At 37.3% G+C, this 19,895-nt stretch overlaps 2 protein-coding genes across 8 annotated transcripts in view; one reads left to right on the top strand and one right to left on the bottom strand.

Annotated features, from left to right (window-relative positions):
- Positions 1-10,440, top strand: part of vps54 (VPS54 subunit of GARP complex) — a 99,031-nt gene extending 88,591 nt beyond the window's left edge. For 5 of the 6 annotated variants that reach the window (XM_073051208.1, XM_073051209.1, XM_073051205.1 and 2 more), the window contains 3 exons: positions 6,539-6,646; positions 8,220-8,314; positions 9,151-10,440. In XM_073051208.1, coding sequence (XP_072907309.1) covers positions 6,539-6,646; positions 8,220-8,314; positions 9,151-9,256 — 309 coding nt within the window. In that variant the 3' untranslated portion in view covers positions 9,257-10,440. The other variant, XM_073051210.1, reaches the window with a different exon arrangement.
- A 1,416-nt stretch (positions 10,441-11,856) lies between these two features.
- Positions 11,857-19,895, bottom strand: part of ugp2b (UDP-glucose pyrophosphorylase 2b) — a 62,212-nt gene continuing 54,173 nt past the window's right edge. For both annotated transcript variants that reach the window (XM_073051213.1, XM_073051212.1), the window contains exons 8-10: positions 16,160-16,402; positions 13,465-13,569; positions 11,857-12,340 (exon numbers count right to left, since the gene is read on the bottom strand). In XM_073051213.1, the coding sequence (XP_072907314.1) occupies positions 12,233-12,340; positions 13,465-13,569; positions 16,160-16,402 (456 nt within the window). In that variant the 3' untranslated portion in view covers positions 11,857-12,232. The remainder of the gene's footprint in view (positions 12,341-13,464; positions 13,570-16,159; positions 16,403-19,895) is intronic.

The following is a 19,895-nucleotide window of genomic DNA, read 5'->3' as shown; positions in this document are numbered from 1 at the left end:
CTTAATGGGTACTTTGCATCTGTTTGTCTTTAGTGTGGAAGACACTAGCACTGTGCCAGAGGTCCATGAGTGTCAGGATGCAGGAGTGAGTGTCATTGCTAGTACAAAGGGAAAAAATGCCAGGCAAACTGAAAGATTGTAAGGTGGAGAATTCACCTGGGCCAAATGGACTACATCCCAGAGTCCTGAGATAACAGATGCATTGGTCATGATCCTTCAAGAATCACGTGATTCTGGCATAATCCCAGAGAACTGGAAGATTGCAAATGTCACCCCACTCTTTCAGAAGGGAAGAAGGCAAAAGAAAGGGAAGTATAGGCCAGTTAGCCTCACTTCAGTGGTTGGGAAAGTGTTGGAGTCTGTTATTAAGGATGAGATTTCAAGGTACTTGGAGATGAATGATAAAATAAGTCAAAGTCAGCATGGTTTCTGTAAAGGGAAATCTTGCCTGACGAATCTGTTAAGAGTTCTTCTAGGAAGTAACAAGCAGGATGGACAATGATATCATTTATTAGTGGATATCATTTATTTGGATTTTCAGAAGGCGTTTGATAATGTGCCACACATGGGGCTGCTTAACAAGATAAAATCCTATGGCATTACAGGAAAGATACTGGCATGGTAGCAGAATGGCTGACAGGCAGGAGGCAGCGAGTGGGAATACAAGGGTTCTTTTCTGGTTGGCTGCCGATGACTAGTGGTGTTCCTCGGATGTCAGTATTGGGATGGCTGCTTTTGACATTCTTTGTGAATGATTTAGATAATGGAATTGATAGCTTTGTGGCAAAGTTTACGAATAATACAAAGGTAAGTGGAGGGGTAGGTAATGCTAAGGAATTGTAGCAGGACTTAGGCAAAATGGATGAATGGGCAAAAAATGGCAGATGGAATACATTGTTGGGAAATGTATGGTAATGTATTTTGGTAAAAGGAACAATTGTACAGACTATTATCTAATTGGGGAGAAGGTTCAAATATCAGATGTGCACAGGGACTTGAGAGTCCTCATGCAAGACTCACATCAGGTTAATGTACAGGCTGAGTCTGTGGTATGCAATGCTCCTCAGACAGGATGAAGAGGTCAATACTCCCCAATGCCATTAGGCTTTACAATTCTACCGCCAGGACTTAAGAACTTTTTAAAAGCTATTATTAATGCTTTTTGAGATAGTGATTTAGATGCATATCATATTTTTTACTGAGTTAAGTATTGTATGTAATTAGTTTTGCTACAACAAGTGTATGGGACATTGGAAAAAAAAGTTGAATTTCCCCATGGGGATGAATAAAGTATCTATCTATCTATCTATCTATCTATCTATCTAAAGAAGGCAAATGCAATGTTGGCATTTATTTATAACCATATAACAATCACAGCACGGAAACAGGCCATCTCGGCCCTCCTAGTCCGTACCGAACTCTTAATCTCACCTAGTCCCACCTACCCGCACTCAGCCCATAACCCTCCACTCCTTTCCTGTCCATATACCTATCCAATTTTACCTTAAATGACACAACTGAACTGGCCTCTACTACTTCTACAGGAAGCTCATTCCACACAGCTATCACTCTCTGAGTAAAGAAATACCCCCTTGTGTTTCCCTTAAACTTTTGCCCCCTAACTCTCAAATCATGTCCTCTTGTTTGAATCTCCCCTACTCTCAATGGAAACAGCCTATTCATGTCAACTCTATCTATCCCTCTCAAAATTTGAAATACCTCGATCAAATCCCCCCTCAACCTTCTACAATCCAATGAATAGAGACCTAACTTGTTCAACCTTTCTCTGTAACTTAGGTGCTGAAACCCAGGTAACATCCTAGTAAATCGTCTCTGTACTCTCTCTAATTTATTGATATCTTTCCTATAATTCGGTGACCAGAACGGTACACAATATTCCAAATTTGGCCTTACCAATGCCTTGTACAATTTTAACATTACATCCCAACTTCTGTGCTCAATGCTCTGATTTATAAAGGCCAGCGTTCCAAAAGCCTTCTTCACCACCCTATCTACATGAAACTCCACCTTCAGGGAACTATGCACTGTTATTCCTAGATCTCTCTGTTCCACTGCATTCCTCAATGCCCTACCATTTACCCTGTATGTTCTATTTGGATTATTCCTGCCAAAATGTAGAACCTCACACTTCTCAGCATTAAACTCCATCTGCCAACGTTCAGCCCATTCTTCTAACCGGCACAAATCTCCCTGCAAGCTTTGAAAACCCACCTCACTATCCACAACACCTCCCACCTTAGTATCAAGGGGAATAGAATATAAAAGCAAGCAGATAATGCTGAGGCTTTATAAGACACTAGTCAGGCTACACTTGGAGTATTGTCAACAGTTTTGGGCTCCATATGGCAGAAAGGATGTGTTGTCATTGGGGAGAGTCCAGAAGAGGTTCACGAGGATGGTTTTGGGAGTGAGGGGGTGAACATATGAGGAGTGTTTGGCAGCTTTGGTCCTGTACTCACTGGAATTTAGAAGAACACAAGGGAGACTTCATTGAAACCTACTGAATGTTGAAAGAACGAGACAAGGTGGATGTGGAGAGGATGTTTCCTGTGGCAGGGTATCCAGAAATAGAGGGCACAACCTCAAAATTGAGGAGTGACCATATAGAATGGAGCTAAAGAGGAATAATTTTAGCCAGAGAGTAGTAAATCTCTGGAATGCTCTGCTACAGAATGCAGTGGAGGCCGTCCATGCGTATATTTAAGGCAAAAATTGATAGTTCCCAATCAGTCAAGACATCAAAGGATATGACGAGAAGGAAGGTGTATGGAGTTGAGTGGGATCCAGCATCAGCCATGATGGAACAGCAGAGCAGACTCAGTGGGCTGAATGGCCTATTTCTGCTCCTTTGTCTTATGGTGATAAGATATGCAGAGAGCAACATCTGTGTGGACGAATCCTTGATGTCATGAGATGGAGATCAACAAATGAATAAGCATTTTTTCTATTTAGAAAGTTCTTTCAATTTGGGTATTGTTGGAAAGTCTTATTTAGTGATCGTTCTTGATTAGAAGCTGAGTGACTTCTGATTTGATGTAATCCTACATGAAAGAGAAGGCTGAAGTAATTAGCAAAGGTAAGAAATCAGTGAAGACAGCAAAGAGAAGATTCACTCACAAACGGATGATGAAAAGGAGATTTCTGTTAAAGAACGAGGACAATTGGAATAGAGATTTTTTTTTTTGTTCCAGTGACGTTATCGTCGAAAATGGCAGTTTAAGTCACTAGCTTCTCCAGAAAAACGCGTATTAAGCTCTGTTATCCCATCAAATATAATATTTTTCGAAAAATATTTGAACTGAAAAGAGGGGCAAGAATGGGGAAAAGGAATAGAAATAAAAAAAGCGACACTGCGGAGCCTGCGTCCGAGAGGAGTGCAGCGAGCGGCTCTCCTACCCGACCACGTGCTAGCGAGGCGGACGCTGGGCCTCGTTCAGGCGAAGCGGCGAATACCTTCAAAATCCTGAAAGAAATAATGGAGGTCCAGAAAAAAATAAAGCAGCAGCTCCGTGATGTTAAGTCAGAGCTCGCCAATGTCAATCAAAAAATAGCAGTGGCAGAGACTCGAATTGAGAAGGTGGAAGATCGCATTCAAAACGTGGAACGGATACTGAGTAAGACAATAAAAATATTACATCAACAAAAAGGTAAACTGCTTGACTTAGAGGGAAGATCACGGTGGAAAAATATCAGCATCTACAACGTTCCCGAAGGATCGGAGGGCTCGTCTATGATGGAGTTTGTCGGAAAGTTACTGCGGGACACGTTGGATCTTCCCTCGGCTATGAAGCTGGAAGTCGAAAGAGCCCACCGCGCGTTAGTCCCGAAACCTACCCAGGATAGAAAGCCACGCTCAATAATAATTAAATTCCTGCGGTACAGCACCAAGGCGGAGATTCTACGAAGGGCCTGGGGTAAGAAAAGAGTGTTTTTCGACGATAAATTAATATATTTCGACCAAGATTACCCCCCCCCCCCCACGGTCCTGCAGAAACGCAAAGGATACTCTGAAGTAAAGCAAGTACTAAAGCAAAGAAAATTAGATTTCAAACTCCGTACCCTGCTAAACTTCGAGTGTTTTATGACAATGGGACGTGGTTATACCAGAGAGTGGAAGAGGCGACTACAGACATGAAGGCCAGAGAGTTACCCATCGGCGTGACCAAAACGAGCGAAAGCCTGACTGAGGAATTATCCCGCTCCACTTGGGAAATAGTGCAAGAATCGAGAAGGCAGGAGACGGGAGGAGGCCGAGAGAAATACATCAGGAAGAGACCGGGAGTTTCCCAAAGACAGTCCTCACCCCCTTCAGAAGAGCCATAAGGTTTGGCTAACTTTAAAATTGTTGAGAAGCTAAACAGAAGCAAAAGTACACAGTGATATACCTATCTCGAGAAATACTTACTATAGTGTGGATTTTATATTACTTAGTTGTTATTCTTTATTTGCTCACTTACTCCTTTTTCCCCACCAAAATGAGTGTGTATGTGTGTATGTATATATATATATATATATATGTGTGTGTGTGTGTGTGTATGTATATGTGTGTGTGTGTGTGTGTATATATATATATATATATAGGAGTACACAGGGAAATCTTTTCTGTGTACTGGATTTGTTCACTGACTTATGAATACTGCAGTGGGGGCCCTCAACTCACAAGTAGGAGGTGCTATCCCCCACAGCTAGACATTTCCTCTAGCTCAACCCAGGGTCATCTACTAGAGACCTCAGCCTTGGAATCACACCTTCATTGCCATTTTTGTTATTATTTGCGTTTCTTGGTTCTTATTTTTTCAGGGAGTAGATCGATTAAGTTTTATTCTAATTACAATGATACATTGACAGATAAATACAGATGGCTAAGGACAAGGTAAAATTCATTTCTTTTAATGTCAATGGGCTATTAAATCCAATCAAACATAAGAGAATTTTATCCAATTTGATTCATACTGGGAAAAATGGTTTAACTACATAATTCCTCATAGGCCTGATTTTATTCTCACAAATCAATGAATCTGGTGTAAAAAAAAAGATCACTCCCTACTTGTACATAGTTCTTTCCTTTTGCTAGTTTTTTCTTTCCACTCTTTTCTATAAGTGTATACCTCAGATAAATACTTTGTGGAGATTTGTGATATATATGTACAGTGTCTGAAGTACACCTTATGGAAATGTTTGTTTGATGATGAACTTCAATAAAAAAGTAAATTACAAAAGGAATAGAGATTTTTGAGGATAATGTGCAGTGGCTGAAGTGTGGATTACTTGAGGATTGTCAGAGAGCTACACATTTGTCAATGATTTCCTGTCATTCTGTAATTTTATGATACCTGAAACTTAATTTTTTATTGCTGTGGAAGGAATGAACAGTGGTATTTTAGCAGCAATTTGTGATGCAATGCAAAGGAAAATTTTAAACTGGTGTATGAAGATTTTGTGTGATAATTGGTGAGGAAGGATAACGTAACCATTTAATATAAAGACAACACGTTAGGAATGAGTAAGTTAATGCAGTAACTGGAATGTTAGTATATGTGGTAATTACAACAGAGGGCAATGGCATATGTATTGCAAGATGAACTTGCAATATCATTTGATTCTAGGTCCTTCAGATCCCAGCCTTTAAAATGCAGCTACCTTAATTCGTTGACTACAAGGACATACTATGTTGAGTAATAGTGAGTTACTGTTAAACTAGTAAGCATTTATGCTACACACACAAAATGCTGGTAGAATGCAGCAGGCCAGGCAGCATCTATAGGGAGAAGCACTGTCGATGTTTCGGGCTGAGATCCTTCGTCAGGACTAACTGAAAGAAGATAGTAAGAGATTTGAAAGTAGAAGGGGGAGGGGAAAATGCGAAATGATAGGAGAAGACCAGAGGGGGTGGGGTGAAACTGAGAGCCAGAAAGGTGATTGGCAAAAGGGATACAGAGCTGGAGAAGGGAAAGGATCATGGGACAGGAGGCCTAGGGAGAAAGAAAGGGGGAGGGGAGCACCAGAGGGAGATGGAGAACAGGCAGAGTGATGGGCAGAGAGAAAAAAAAGGAGAGGGGTAAAAATATAAATACTTACCCCAACCCTGACATATTTAGTTTTTTCTCCCCTCCTTTTTTTCCCTCTCTTTCTGCCCATCACTCTGCCTGTTCTCCATTTCCCTCTGGTGCTCCCCTCCCCCTTTCTTTCTCCCTAGGCCTCCCGTCCCATGATTCTTTCCCTTCTCTAGCTCTGAATCCCTTTCGCCAATCACCTTTCCGGCTCTCAGCTCCATCCCACCCCCTCCAGTCTTCTATCATTTCACATTTTCCCCTCCCTCTCCTACTTTCAAATCTCTTATTATCTTTCCTTTCAGTTAGTCCTGACGAAGGGTCTCGGCCTGAAACGTCGACAGCGCTTCTCCTTATAGATGCTGCCTGGCCTGCTGTGTTCCACCAGCATTTTGTGTGTGTTGCTTGAATTTCCAGCATCTGCAGATTTCCTCGTGTGAGCATTTCTGCTTTTACCTTGTTTCCAGTATGAAGTGAAAGCACCAGTACCCTCTACTTGTTTCCGAAACATCTGTAAGCAAACATCTAAAATGCATGAAGCTATATATGACCTCTTACCTCCAGAACAAACACAGGTAAGTAATATTTTTTTAAAATCTATGCGTCCATAACAAATTGAGTAATGTGCTTTTGTATTAATATTGGATAGTATTAACTGGAAATACAATGTTAGGACATAACATAACAGTACTGCACTGGATAGACCATTTGGCTCATGATGTTGTGCAACTTTTGTTATTCATCCCTCCCAGCAACTTAAAATGAATGTTTTTTTTTCATTTTCCCTGTTCTGATGAAGGGTCTTTGACCTGGAACTCTTTTCTGCTTCTCTTGACTTGCATAATGTTTCCAACATTTTTATTTTCAATTGTAATTTTTTTGCTTTTACATGACATGCACTATATTACAAAACCGAGTTCCTAAAATTGTGTCTCTACTTGTTTACCATTTTCAAAAATTTGTGTGCAGTCACTGAGATTTCTGTTCTAGCACTTCACGCAATAATTAAATGCAGAAGTTAACTGGTGGAGTATTGTATAGGTACACCATTTAAATGGAGGCCATGGTTTATCTCGGTTCATTGTGGAGCACATAAATGAACCCTTAGGACACACCATATTCAAAAAACTATGCCTATCTAAAATTATCCGATTTGCCTGCTTTAATCCTGCATCGTTCTGCATCTAAACGTCCCCATCAGTTCACCTTTAAATTCCTTTTCTCTGACCTCAAGTCTGTGCTCTCTAATTCCATACATTTGCAGCATGGCATTGAAACTCTTGTGTACCCTTAGAGAATCTTTGCTATCCACACCACCAGTTCTTTTGTCATATGTAAACTTATGAATCAGACCACCATTCTTATCAAGTTGTACAATAACCATGTAGAAATGGTAAGGCACCAAGAAATTAATACGTTCAAATAATGCACCCCAGATGTATTAGTAATTGTTTTAAGTTATTTTTACTACCAAATAATTACAGAATCCTCTTATAGTTTCTGATATTGCCTCTCCCTGGCCATTCATTACAAGCATTAATATATTTATTAAATAATTTGTGTTTAGAAATAGGGGCAGTAGTAGGCTATTTGGCCCATTGAGTCTGCTCCGCCATTCAATATTGTCGATTTATTATCCCCCTCAGCCCTGTTCTCCTGCCTTTTCCCCATAACTTTGGCACTGTAGAGTCTATCAATCTCTGCTTTAAATATACCCAATTACTTGGACTCCATAGCTGTGGAAGTGAATTCCACAGATTTACCACCCTTCGCTAAAGAAGTTCCTCATCATCTTTGTTCTAAAGGGGAATTCCATCTGTTCTGAGGTTGTGCCATCTGGTCCTACACTCCCCCATATAGGAAACCACCTCCCCACATCCACATTATCTGGGCCTTTCACAATTCCATAGGTTTTAATAAGATTCTCCCCACGCTCCATTCTTCTAAATTCAAAAGGTCAGTTGGAAATGTACCAAAATATTACTGTGAGAGTTTGTGATCAGGTCCCATTGTACAGATTCTCTGGAAACTTAATGTTGTATTTGTGGAAGGGAGATGTGCATGAGGGTGGGTGGTGGCAAAGTAGGAAAAGGGGCAAGAGCACAAATTAACATCATAATGTGAATGCATTTCTCTCTGAACTTTTAGATGTTGTTCTTGAAAATCAATTCAAGTTTTAAAGTTCATTTGAAGAGGCAACTTAACCGCTTAAATGTGGTGAATGATGGTGGACCTTTACATGGGTTTGTACATTTTTATTGATTAGTTTCCCCTTGAATGTATTTGCATATTGCTGAATGTAAAATCTGCCATGAATCAGCACAATCCAGCAACATTTAGAAATTTTTGATCTTTAAGAATAGTGATTAAATCTGATTTGATTAATACTGCTGAAAATACCTGCGAGTAACATTTTAAAATACTGAATTTTCTGACAAATGTTTTTATATTTTTATGTCAGGATACCTTTGTAAGATTTTCAGTAATTTGTTTTAAAATAATAAAAAAGGTTTCTAAAGCATCCTTATTGGTGTCATGGCTGTATGAAAAAAAATTTTTAGAGCTGCTTTTGAATTTATTTGACTGCAATTGGTGTAATTGTAGTGATTATTATTTTGAATCAGAGCAATTTACAGCACATTTTATTTTCACTTGAAAAATACAACAGTTGTAGTAATATGCATTTAAAATTCTTCAATTTAGTTATTTGAATTGCGTGTAAAATAGCATTGAAAATACCATCTCAAGCGAGTGGTAACTCTTGCACCAGCCTCTGCTCTTTCTTAGTGGGTTTAACAATTGAATATTGAATACTTGTGTAAAACTACTACAGTTGTTTGTTGAACTATGCTAGCCACAGAATGAAATGGTAAATATAAGTTTGTTGTCCATCTTTGTGGTCATTGCAGCTTCACAGCACAATGAGCAAGACATTATGTTACATTGATTTTTTTATTTAAAAAATGGCTGAGTGGTGTAGAAAGATGAGAGGAAGTTGCCGTGGCTGCATCAAATCATGCATACTTGTACATGGAGAAATTATGGCTAAGACTAATTGGACAATCTATTTTATCTGCAGGCTTGTTACATCAGATTTAGCTTTCTACACTGGAAACATTCAAGCACTAAAAGGCCTTGAGAGTTTGGACATTAACGTGACAGAAATATGGGAGCAGAAAAGGTGACATTCTGAAGATCACCTCTGCATGTTGCGATTTTATTTTGATGATCCTCAACCTTCACTGTCCCAATAATCAAATGACTGTTCTCCACTGGAGAAGCACCTCTCAGACCAAACTGGGGCATGATTTGCAGAAAATGTTCTTCTGTGGGCAGCTGCTCAGTTGAGTGTTCTTCATTTTTTAAAGTAGGTCCTTCATTTTCAAAGTAGGTTCTAATGTCTGTGGACCAAAAGCAGTACTGTATGTGAGCTCTGGCTTTCCTGGAAGACTGTATGTAGCACTAAATGATGCTTTGCATCTGATTATTTGTATGTTAAAACTTGTGCAATCATAACACTATTTTAAACAAAAATGTTAATGATGATACAGTTTATAGCTTTTAAACAGTTGTAAATTCATGTTACATTAATAATTCAAAAATGGTTTTGTTTATCCATGGGGTGGGAGACTATTAATAATCTAGGAACTTTATTTTTTTACAGACCTTTCTATGATGAATTTTAAATAATCTTTCGGAGTGGTGGTTGCATATAAGATGTACAGTTTTCCCATAGCCCAGTTGTTGTTCAAGCAAAGCTTTAAAAATTTCAAGTGTTTTGGGGTTATTTTCAGTTGTATATCCTCAGTGCACCTTTGGTAAACAATAGAAGACAGCAACAATATATTTGTAATGAGTTCCCTTTTTTTAGATGCAGCAGCTTAACAACTTTCTTGTTTTGCATTTGGCATATTCCAGTTTTCATTTCTGAAATAGATGTTTAGGGAAGTTCTTTGGTGCTTAAAATGCCTCACTGGGTTTCAAGGAAAACATTAGCTGATTAGTTTATTTTCAATCTGTACTTGTAAATGAAGTGGTGATAAATTTGAAATTATTTTTCATCATTTTGTGGAACTTCGTGCCATCCGTAAACAGAGTTAATGGTGGCTGTCCACAATACAGTCAAGTGCCTAAGTTTATTTATCATGCAGTGCAAAAAATTAGTTTGTGCTGCCAGGAGTGAAGTCCATATTTATTGTGCCTAATTCCACACTGGTGGCACTGAACACCAACTTGTCTCCCTTCTGTGCTGCTATTATAATTAATTTAAAACTGAGCTTGCTGAGGATTGATATCTAATAGTAATCTCTCTCCAATCCTTGTTTTTAATTGAAATAAAATGTAAAAATAAAAGTAAGATTGTTTATTATTTACAGTTTATATTTTTGGTGTTTCAGACTTCTGGTGATCTAATTGGAGAATTGTTTGAACAGCACTTAATCGGCTAAAGGTTGCTTTCCAAAATATTAACAGTTCTTTGCAATCCACCCCAAGAGCTAGTAACATAATTCCAAGTCTGCTTAAATATCTGGTGTAATCTCTGTGCATTTACCTTTACAGGTGGACTTCCTCCTATTCAATTAAGCAACTTGGCTCATTTTTCAGCTATGGATAAGTTTATTTTTAAAACCATTAATTATCTTGTTTATAAACTCACTGACACTGCTGATATAAACAGAGTGCTTTAACACACTAATTTCATACTTTTACTGCCAAGAAGAGTGAAGCCTTGAGCAGCTGTAGACTTGGGCTCTGGTTTGTGTTTATCCTCCATTAAATAGGTAAGAAAATGCAGAAGTTCAAAACTGCAGCAACAGCATTTTGTGTGTTGTACGTTCCACAAAGTAAATTGTATTATCAAAGTAGATATGTCACCATATACAACCATGAGATTCATTTTCTTGTGGGCATACTCAACAAATCTAAGCAGTAGTAACTACAACAGAAACAATGAAAGTCTGTTCAACTAGGCCATTCTACCAGTGTGTAGACAACAAACTATGAAACAATATCGATAATATGAGAGGAACAGTCCTTGATAATGAGTCCATTGATTGTAGGAACTTTTCAATGATGGGACATTTGAAGTTGTGTTCAGAGGATAAGGTGTTTTTCTTTATAGGTGCTTATTCATGCTTAAGTGGAATATATGCTCCTCTTCCTCCTCTGAAATAATCCCTAAAACATGGCTGTTTTTACATTCCAACCAGTGAAACAATTTTAAAATTAAACCTCTAGATAGATAGATAGATACTTTATTCATCCCCATGGGGAAATTCAACTTTTTTCCAATGTCCCATACACTTGTTGTAGCAAAACTAATTACATACAATACTTAACTCAGTAAAAAAAATGTGATATGCATCTAAATCACCATCTCAAAAAGCATTAATAATAGCTTTTTAAAAGTTCTTAAGTCCTGGCGGTAGAATTGTAAAGCCTAATGGCATTGGGGAGTATTGACCTCTTCATCCTGTCTGAGGAGCATTGCATCGATAGTAACCTGTCGCTTAAACTGCTTCTCTGTCTCAGGATGGTGCTCTAATAACTATTATAGGAACATTTTGATTCTCCATTAATTGCAGCTTTCAATTCTGCAGTAGTTCCTTTCAGTATGAACTGAGAGCAACTATAATTTCACTGTGGTAATCTGAAACTTTTCTAAATTTCTCCCTTTCACCCCTTCAGCCCAAGCATGTGGGAAGAATGGTGCTCCTCTGGTAGGGTGTGTGGAGGTAAGGAAGAGAAATCTATGTACTACTACAAAACTGCACACAACAATAAACAATTTTCAAAGTGCACTTTATTACATTTTACTAACAATGTAAATACAAGCTCTGAATGGAAAACTGCAATTTGGCTCCACTATGGTAAGTGGCCTTTATTTTAAAGCTGGTTTTAATGGGAAAATTAGGGTCACATTTTTGATACTTATATACAATTACTACCAGGCTGTTGTTATACAATTTAAAATACAAGACTGTAACAGGTAGTTTTAAAATGGCAAGCAAGTTTGCAAAGAGCTGCCCAGAAGAACAACATTTTCACACTCAAAGCTATTACACACTCACCAGATGCACATAACTCTGATTGGCATTTTTGTGTGACTAATCACATAAAACAATTTAAGTAGTTTATTTCAGCTGTTCAGAGTCATCTTTCTAATGATCCAAGATTCTCAAATTGCCTGAAACAATCTTATTTTCCAATATGGCACCTGGAGGTATGTCAATCCTGTCTCCATGATTTGCAATAATGATGACTGTTCCCTAAAAAGAGAAATAATTTCCTGTTCAGACTGAGGCATGTGATATTTTAAAAATGCATTTTAATTACATCATAAAACAAACATTTAACAATTTACTGAATACCAATTACTGATATGGAAGTTTAATGAACAAATGTAGTGGACATATGGGTATGTCTTGTAACTATGAGGTCATTAACCATTGAGTGCAAGCTGGTTCCAAGGGAGCAACCCCTTAGTCCCATTCTCCTTTTTATTGTACCCCTGCAATTTATGCTCTTACACACCCATCAAATCCCCTCTGATTTTCTATCATTAACAACACAGAGGGATAAATTGTAGTAGCCAGTTAGCCTACCAACACAGCATTTAGATGTGGATTAAATGATGAGAATATACTTATGATACAGGGAAATACTCAATCCAAGACATTCCATGTTATTTGATAACTTTTATTTGTGCATGGAGCAGAAAGAATACATTTTACATGATATAAATTAAGGTCCATTTACCCTCAGGAGGATCTAAAACATCCTGTTGTATTAGTCACATTGCAAGAGTTCTCTCTTGGTGTTCCAGCTAATACTACTGATTATTTGTTTACTATTTCATTGCCTTTTGTTTAAAAAAACACGAATTAATAGTATGAATTTCTTCAAAGACTGTAAAGCATTTTATAATGCTTGAGTTGTAAAAGACACAATATAAAAACATCTTTACATGATTACTAAATGGACTTGAAAATTATATCTGAAATTAAAAAACATTTTCAATAATGGGTGTGATTTACTAATTAGCTTAGACAAGATTCTGATTTGATACCAGAAGTGTACAAACCTCTGTTTTATGCTGATACACTTGGCAAGAACTTGTATCTTTTCCTACAAGAATTTAATTGAAATATTTTTGAACCATAAATGAACTCATTCATAGTCAAGTTGGAGCACTTTCAGAAACTCAAATTGGCAAGGAAAAAGGTTCAGTTTGGCTGTAGCTAAATGTTCAGTTTTCATTTGAACACAGGCAATATTTTGAAAAAACATTTTTAAAAATACAGTTAGTAGTCATGTGAAAATTGGGCATACAGAATTGCAATTTAGGAAAAAACAAACACTATGCACACTAAATAACATGGTTTTCACTAACCTTTAATACAACATGCTTTCCAAAAGTAACATCTCCTGAGACAGTAAGATGATCCAATTCAATTATATCTGGTATACTCTCCAACCTGGTCAAGTAATCTTGTACCTAATAAGGAAAGATAAACTTCTCATCAATTTAAACTTTAGTATTTTAGTACTTCTCTATTTGGCCACTGTTTTAAAAGCTAGTTATATCCACTTGCTGTACTCTATACCTAACAAGCCTACTATTAATTCAATTTTAGATATAAAATACTGTTTCATCTTAACCACTTTAGCTGCTATCATCTTTAAACAATGCTTTGTTAGATGAGAAACATAAATTTTGACTTCACAAACAAAACAGGATCTTGGGTTTTTAAGTATCAATATTAACTTTCCTTCCTCACTGTTAAATGAAGATAGACCTGAGAAATGCAGCCAGCATATTCCATATAATTTGATAATTCCTGTGCATTCTGGGGTTATACTCTTTCCTGATGAAGTTAATTATTACCAATCATGTGAGGCAGTCTGCAGCTAGATATTCATGTTTTAGCAATGCTGTAACATCAGAAAGCTTATTTGTCAAGCACAAGCTACTTAATAATCCCATATCAACATTTAATTCTATTGTTTAAGTGACCAGCTACCACTTGGTAGATTTGATTCCATTTTTGAGAATCTATGGAATTTTGAAAGATAACTGTCACTGACAATTCTTTCAAAACAGCTAATCAGGTTTGAATTTGATTTTCAGTCCCATTACATTCATTTTTCCCTCTAATTTGTTCTTAATTTCTTTCAGCTCATTGTCTCGTTCTATTGTTCTCTATGACCAGGTGGTTTTCTTTGACATCTATTACGAAGACAGATAATTTAATTTATTGCAATTTCTTCATTCTCCGTTATTACTTATCAATCTATCTACAAAAAAGTGAACACAAGCTAAATCTTTTCCTTTTTAAACACGCCTGGTAGATTATTTTCATATTTCCGTTTTCCCATATATTTCCTAGTTTTATACCAAAAATACTAAATTTTTCCCCAATCCTTAGATTTCACTGCTGTACTTTTAGCCTTTACCTTTGACTGTTATTTGTTAGCCATGTATGGACCACTTCACTTTTTTTTTGCCATAAAGAATAGTTTACAACTAATTTGCATGTAATAATTCAGTAATATTTTCCCTTGCTAATTTACTATCATACCTTCTAATACTGTAGATTAAAGATCCACATTGCAGGCAGACCTGAAATTGTACCAATCATACATAATTTTTTTAAGTCACTGCTCTTTCCTGGAAACATCCTCAACCAACAGGTTAATTGAGTTATTTTTATAGCAGTGTAAAGTAAAAAAGTCATTTCTAACTTGGTTCTTCACAATGAGATTATATTACCAATTCTGATGCACTCCATGAATTTGTCTTTGCCATTACAACTAATTCAGTCTCTCCATTCAATATGCAGATTAAACTTACTTTTGTCTCCATTCCTCATGAACATGTTTATACATTTCTTGATTTAGTTTGTGCATCACTAATGTAGGTCTACAGTGTTTTCTAGCCCGTGTTTTTCTTAGCTTCTATCAAACTGGTACTAATGCTGAATTTCTAAGCTATTAACATCTCTCTACCTTATCCTGACCATCATTCTTTAAACTTGCTTCTCTAAGTTAGTGTTCTTGAATATCTACTTTCCAACTGTGGCTCTTATTAGACTGTATACATCTTAAAAGTCATCATGAATTGGTGTGAGTGTCTTGAATTCCTAACCTCATCAATTCAAAAGTCGGAACTGTTAGCAATGTTAGATACTAACAAGAAAGACGTACTTGCCACTAAATACCCTTTTGATTTGAAGATCATTGCTGCACTTGTTCCCATTTCTTAATAGCAAACTGAATCAGGTTCATGCCCAATGCACTGCATCAGGTATTTCTGCAGTTATGTTTAATTTTATACATGAGAATGAGGAATTATATGTAGAAGTAAAAGGGCTAAACCTAACTGACTTTTTTGTAGCTTGGCTAATAATGTTGCACAATAACTAATCTGCTAACTGTGAGAATAATGTAAGAATAGAAGAGTGTTTGTTGCATGAGAAAACTGCTCTGTGTACCTTTATCAAGATGCCGAGCAACCTTCAGTATGTATATAATAACGTATGTTTAACAATACTTGGGGCTCACTTGATAGTGGACTTTCCCAGGCTCTATGAGCAGGGACTCTGTTTTGTCAACTGAGCAATGCAAGCTTGCTAATGAACAGTATGTATTTTTAAGTAAACTGTGTTTGACAATTATTCCCTGGGTCTGAACCTAAAGTCCTCTGATAGAGAGGCAGATCGACAAGAATACTCCTTAAATCACAAAATATGCATCCTCGGTGCAGGGCACTGAAGTGAGACATGCTTTTGCTGCAGAATGAACAAGTCTGTAGAGGTAGATCCCTGGAATATCAAACAGGCTCCAAATTTGATGACTTAACTATTAAGTATTTTTTTATAAACTTACCCATCCAATTATGGCACAGTATATTTCAATTTATTTTCTATTTTTCTTCCTTCTCTGGGTAAAAAACAGGTCACGTTTCATTCAATTTGAGAAAGAAAAATATTAAGCCTACAAAGTATAGCTTACAACCATTCAAGAATGGATAGTTCAGTGTTTAACAAATGAACAATACTTTTACTGGCATCTCCTCAGTTCATTACCTTAGTAAAGGAACTCCCAAGTTTAACCAGAGGCACAGTTCGGAACTCTCTTTTGTCACTCATTGTCAAAGATCCAGCATTAAGACTGTAAAGGTTGGACATCACCAACATTAGATCAGATGTGGTCTTGACAGGCAAGAAGCGACTACGTGGCACATTGACACCCAATGCATTTTCAAAGCACTTAATGGCTGCACCTACAGCTGTCTCAAGCTGAATCACATTTAGACCATCATCCAATATCTGTTAGAAAAAATAGCAAATGTGCATTTACATGCAGTGAAATGAAAGCAAATGACAACAGGACTTAAGGGTCTAACTAGACATTTAAAAACTCTGTCAAGATGCAGGAAGAGAATATATAAATGGGTACCGGTAATTAAAAAGACTGGCCAAAAAAGGGCTTGTAAGCAGAAAAGAGATGGCATTCTCCTGGACAGGCTGAAAGCAAGGTTGTCAATGATATTTCAAAGGGAATGAAGTTTATCTAGGAGGCCAGAACTGGAAGAATAGTGGTAGGTATTAGTGCAGGAGGACACAAAGATAGTGATTTGAAAACCCAGTTGACAACTCTGAAATTTAAATTTTGCTTAAGTAGAGGCAAATGTAGCTCCAAGAGCAAGTGTGGGGCAAAGGAACCTTCTAAGAGTGAGAACATGAGCCAAAAGGGACAAGGCCAGAAAAGTATTGAAATAAGCAGCTCTGGAGATAACAAAACAATGGATAAGTCGTTCAGGGGCAAGTGATTTCACAGTAGTACTATTTTTGATAACAAGGATATGTATGTGATGGACAGGATATAAAACAATAGTATAACACAGTACAGTACAGGCCCTTCAGACCATAATATCATGCCAACCTTTTAACCTATTCCAAAATCAATCTAACCCCTCCTCCATTTTTCTTTCAACCATGTGTGTACTTAAGAATCTCTTCAATGCCCTTGTGTCTGCCTCTACCACCACCCATGTTAACCTGTTCCACACACCCATTCTGTGTAAAAAAAAATTATCAATCCCTCTTACCATCATACACACTTATATTAAGCCACCTGTCATTCTCCTTTACTCCAAAGAGAAAAGCCCTACTTTACTTGCCTATCCTTGCAAGACATGCATTCTAATCCAGGCAGCATCCTGGTAAATCTCCTCTGCACCATCCCTAAAACCTTCACATCCTTCCTATGAAGTGAACACAATATTCCAAGTGTGGTCTAACCAGAGTTTTATAGAGCTGCAATATTAACTTGCAGATTGAACTCAATCCCCTAACTAATTAAAGCCAACATACTAAATACCTTCACTGCCCTATCAACGTGCACGACTGCTTTGAGGGATTTGTGGACATGGACCCCAAGATCCTTCTGTTCTTCTACATGGCTAAGATTTTTTCCATTATCTCTGACACTACTTTCAAATTCAATCTTCCAAAGTGTATCATTTCACACATTTACAGATTGAAACTCCATCAGCCACTTCTCAGCCCAGCTCTGCATCACTGAAATCTACAATATCCACAAACCAACCTTTGTCTTCTGCAAACTTACTAACCCATTAATATTTGATACCCAGCTTGGGGTCAGATACAATGCTGAGATCACAATCTAGTTCTCCCAAGATAGTGATGGAAGTGTGATGCGATACAGCAAAGGTAGTGGCTTTGGTTCTGATGTCCATCTGAAGGAAATGCAGGTTATGCTGAACTGAATACTGACCAAGCAGCACGAGAGAGGCCGTGGGGAAAAGTAGGTTAAGTTTATTTTCAGTGTACACCTGGAACCTGACTTTGCTCAGCAATGTGTTAGGGATTGTCAGAAGCGATGGTGTAGGAGTGTTCAAGGGGATATTTTAGAGATTCTCTGGCTGCAGGAGGTAAGAAAAAAAAATCAGAAATAGGCTGCTGCATTTCAGTTGATAACAGACGATATGGTTACGTGTCAAAGGGCTGCAAGAGGTGAAAATAATTTCTAGTTTTGATCTACAGATTCCTCCCCCAACTAACAAAATGTAGTTGGACAATACAGAATAATTAAAAATAATGCCACCCGAGTCATTGTTGAGAAAATAAGTGTTTACTTAAATTTTAAAAACATTTCCTTAAAAGCAATGAGTACATGAGTTAATGCTAACACCCACATTTCACATCTTCCCTAAGTAGATGCATTATCAAAAAATAATCAGGAAAATCCTGCTAGTTCCAATTTTTTCCTGCAAACACAGATTAAACAAAACCCACACTAGTTCTCATGCACAGAGATTGTGAACTTCATGTTTGTGATTTCTACTCTCACAATCTAATCTAGATTCAGATTTAACATTCAAATTTTTACATTGTGTTATAAGAATGAAACCAGCCACAATGCATATTTCATGCAGGCTAATCATCCTGAAGTGCTTCACAACTAATCAATTCTTCTCAGTGTATTCGGTGTTAAATTTCCATTTGTATACAGCTATATCCCATATACACCACTTGTTATAGAAGTTATTCTACCTTCCAATGTTCCTAATCATTAATGTACAGGTTGCAATGCTGACAGAAGTGATCTGCTTTCTCACAAATCATTTACTCATACCTCGATTAAGCATTTCATCGAAAGATATTTCTAACAATGCAGCAATCACTCAGTACTGTACTAAATATCAGCTCAGAAGTGCAAATCCTAGTATGGGACTTCAAAGTATAATTTTCCAACACCAAGGCAACGGTGTGTTACCAACCAACCTAGTCAATTCAATTCAATTCTAACCTATTCAAACACATTACTCTAAAATGTACTGACGTGAATTTCTAGACACACACTGAAAAATGCTGGATATTCTAAACCAAAAACTAGTAAATTGGAAGACATTCATATATACTTAACTGATGAAATGATATGCCAGATAGAGAAACCTAGACTTTAATTACATTGTTTGGATTTTCATTTCATTTCATTTCATCTACTTAGGGGATGTGAAGGGTAGCATTTTGTGGAAAACATTGTTATCCGTGACCCACTCCAGCCACATAAGTGAACCCTTAGCAGGCAGTGATCACAATGTGATTGAGCTCAATTTGAAATTTGACAGGGAGAAAGTAAAATTTATGTAGCTGTATTTCACTGAAAGGAAGTTCAGTAGTATGAGAAGAGTTGGCCAACATAAATTGGAAGAAGATGCTGGCGGGGATGACAGTACAGCAGCAAAAATGTCAGTTTCTAGGAAAAATGAGAAATGTGCAGGACAGATGTATTCCAAAAGTGAAGAAATACTCAAATGGCAAAATAGTACAACTGTCACTGACAAGTCAAAGCTAATGTAAAAGCAAATGAGAGGGCATACAACATAGAAAAAAATCAACAGAAACAGGATTGGGAAGCTTTTAAAAACCTACAGACAGCAACTATAAGAATCATTATGAGGGAAAAGATGAAATATGAAAGCAAGCTAGCAAATAATATCAAAATGGAAAGTAAAAGCTTTTTGAAGTATGTAAAAAAAAAAGGACCACTAGAAAACGAGGCTGGAGAAATAATAATGGAGGACAAGGAGATGGCAGATGAACTAAATGAGTATTTTTGCATCAGTCTTCACTGTGTGAAAGACACCATCAGTGTGCCAGTGTTGGAAGAGCATGAGGGAAGAAAGGTGGGGGAAGTTACTATTACAAGAGAGAAGGTGCTCTCTTGGGAAGGTTGGGAAGATGTTGATCAAATGTTAGGATGAGGTTACGGAGTACTTGATGACACAAGACG

The sequence above is a fragment of the Hemitrygon akajei genome, chromosome 7 (genome assembly GCF_048418815.1).
Source record: "Hemitrygon akajei chromosome 7, sHemAka1.3, whole genome shotgun sequence".
Lineage (NCBI taxonomy): Eukaryota > Metazoa > Chordata > Chondrichthyes > Myliobatiformes > Dasyatidae > Hemitrygon > Hemitrygon akajei.
This window is presented reverse-complemented; position numbering and strand designations above follow the sequence as displayed.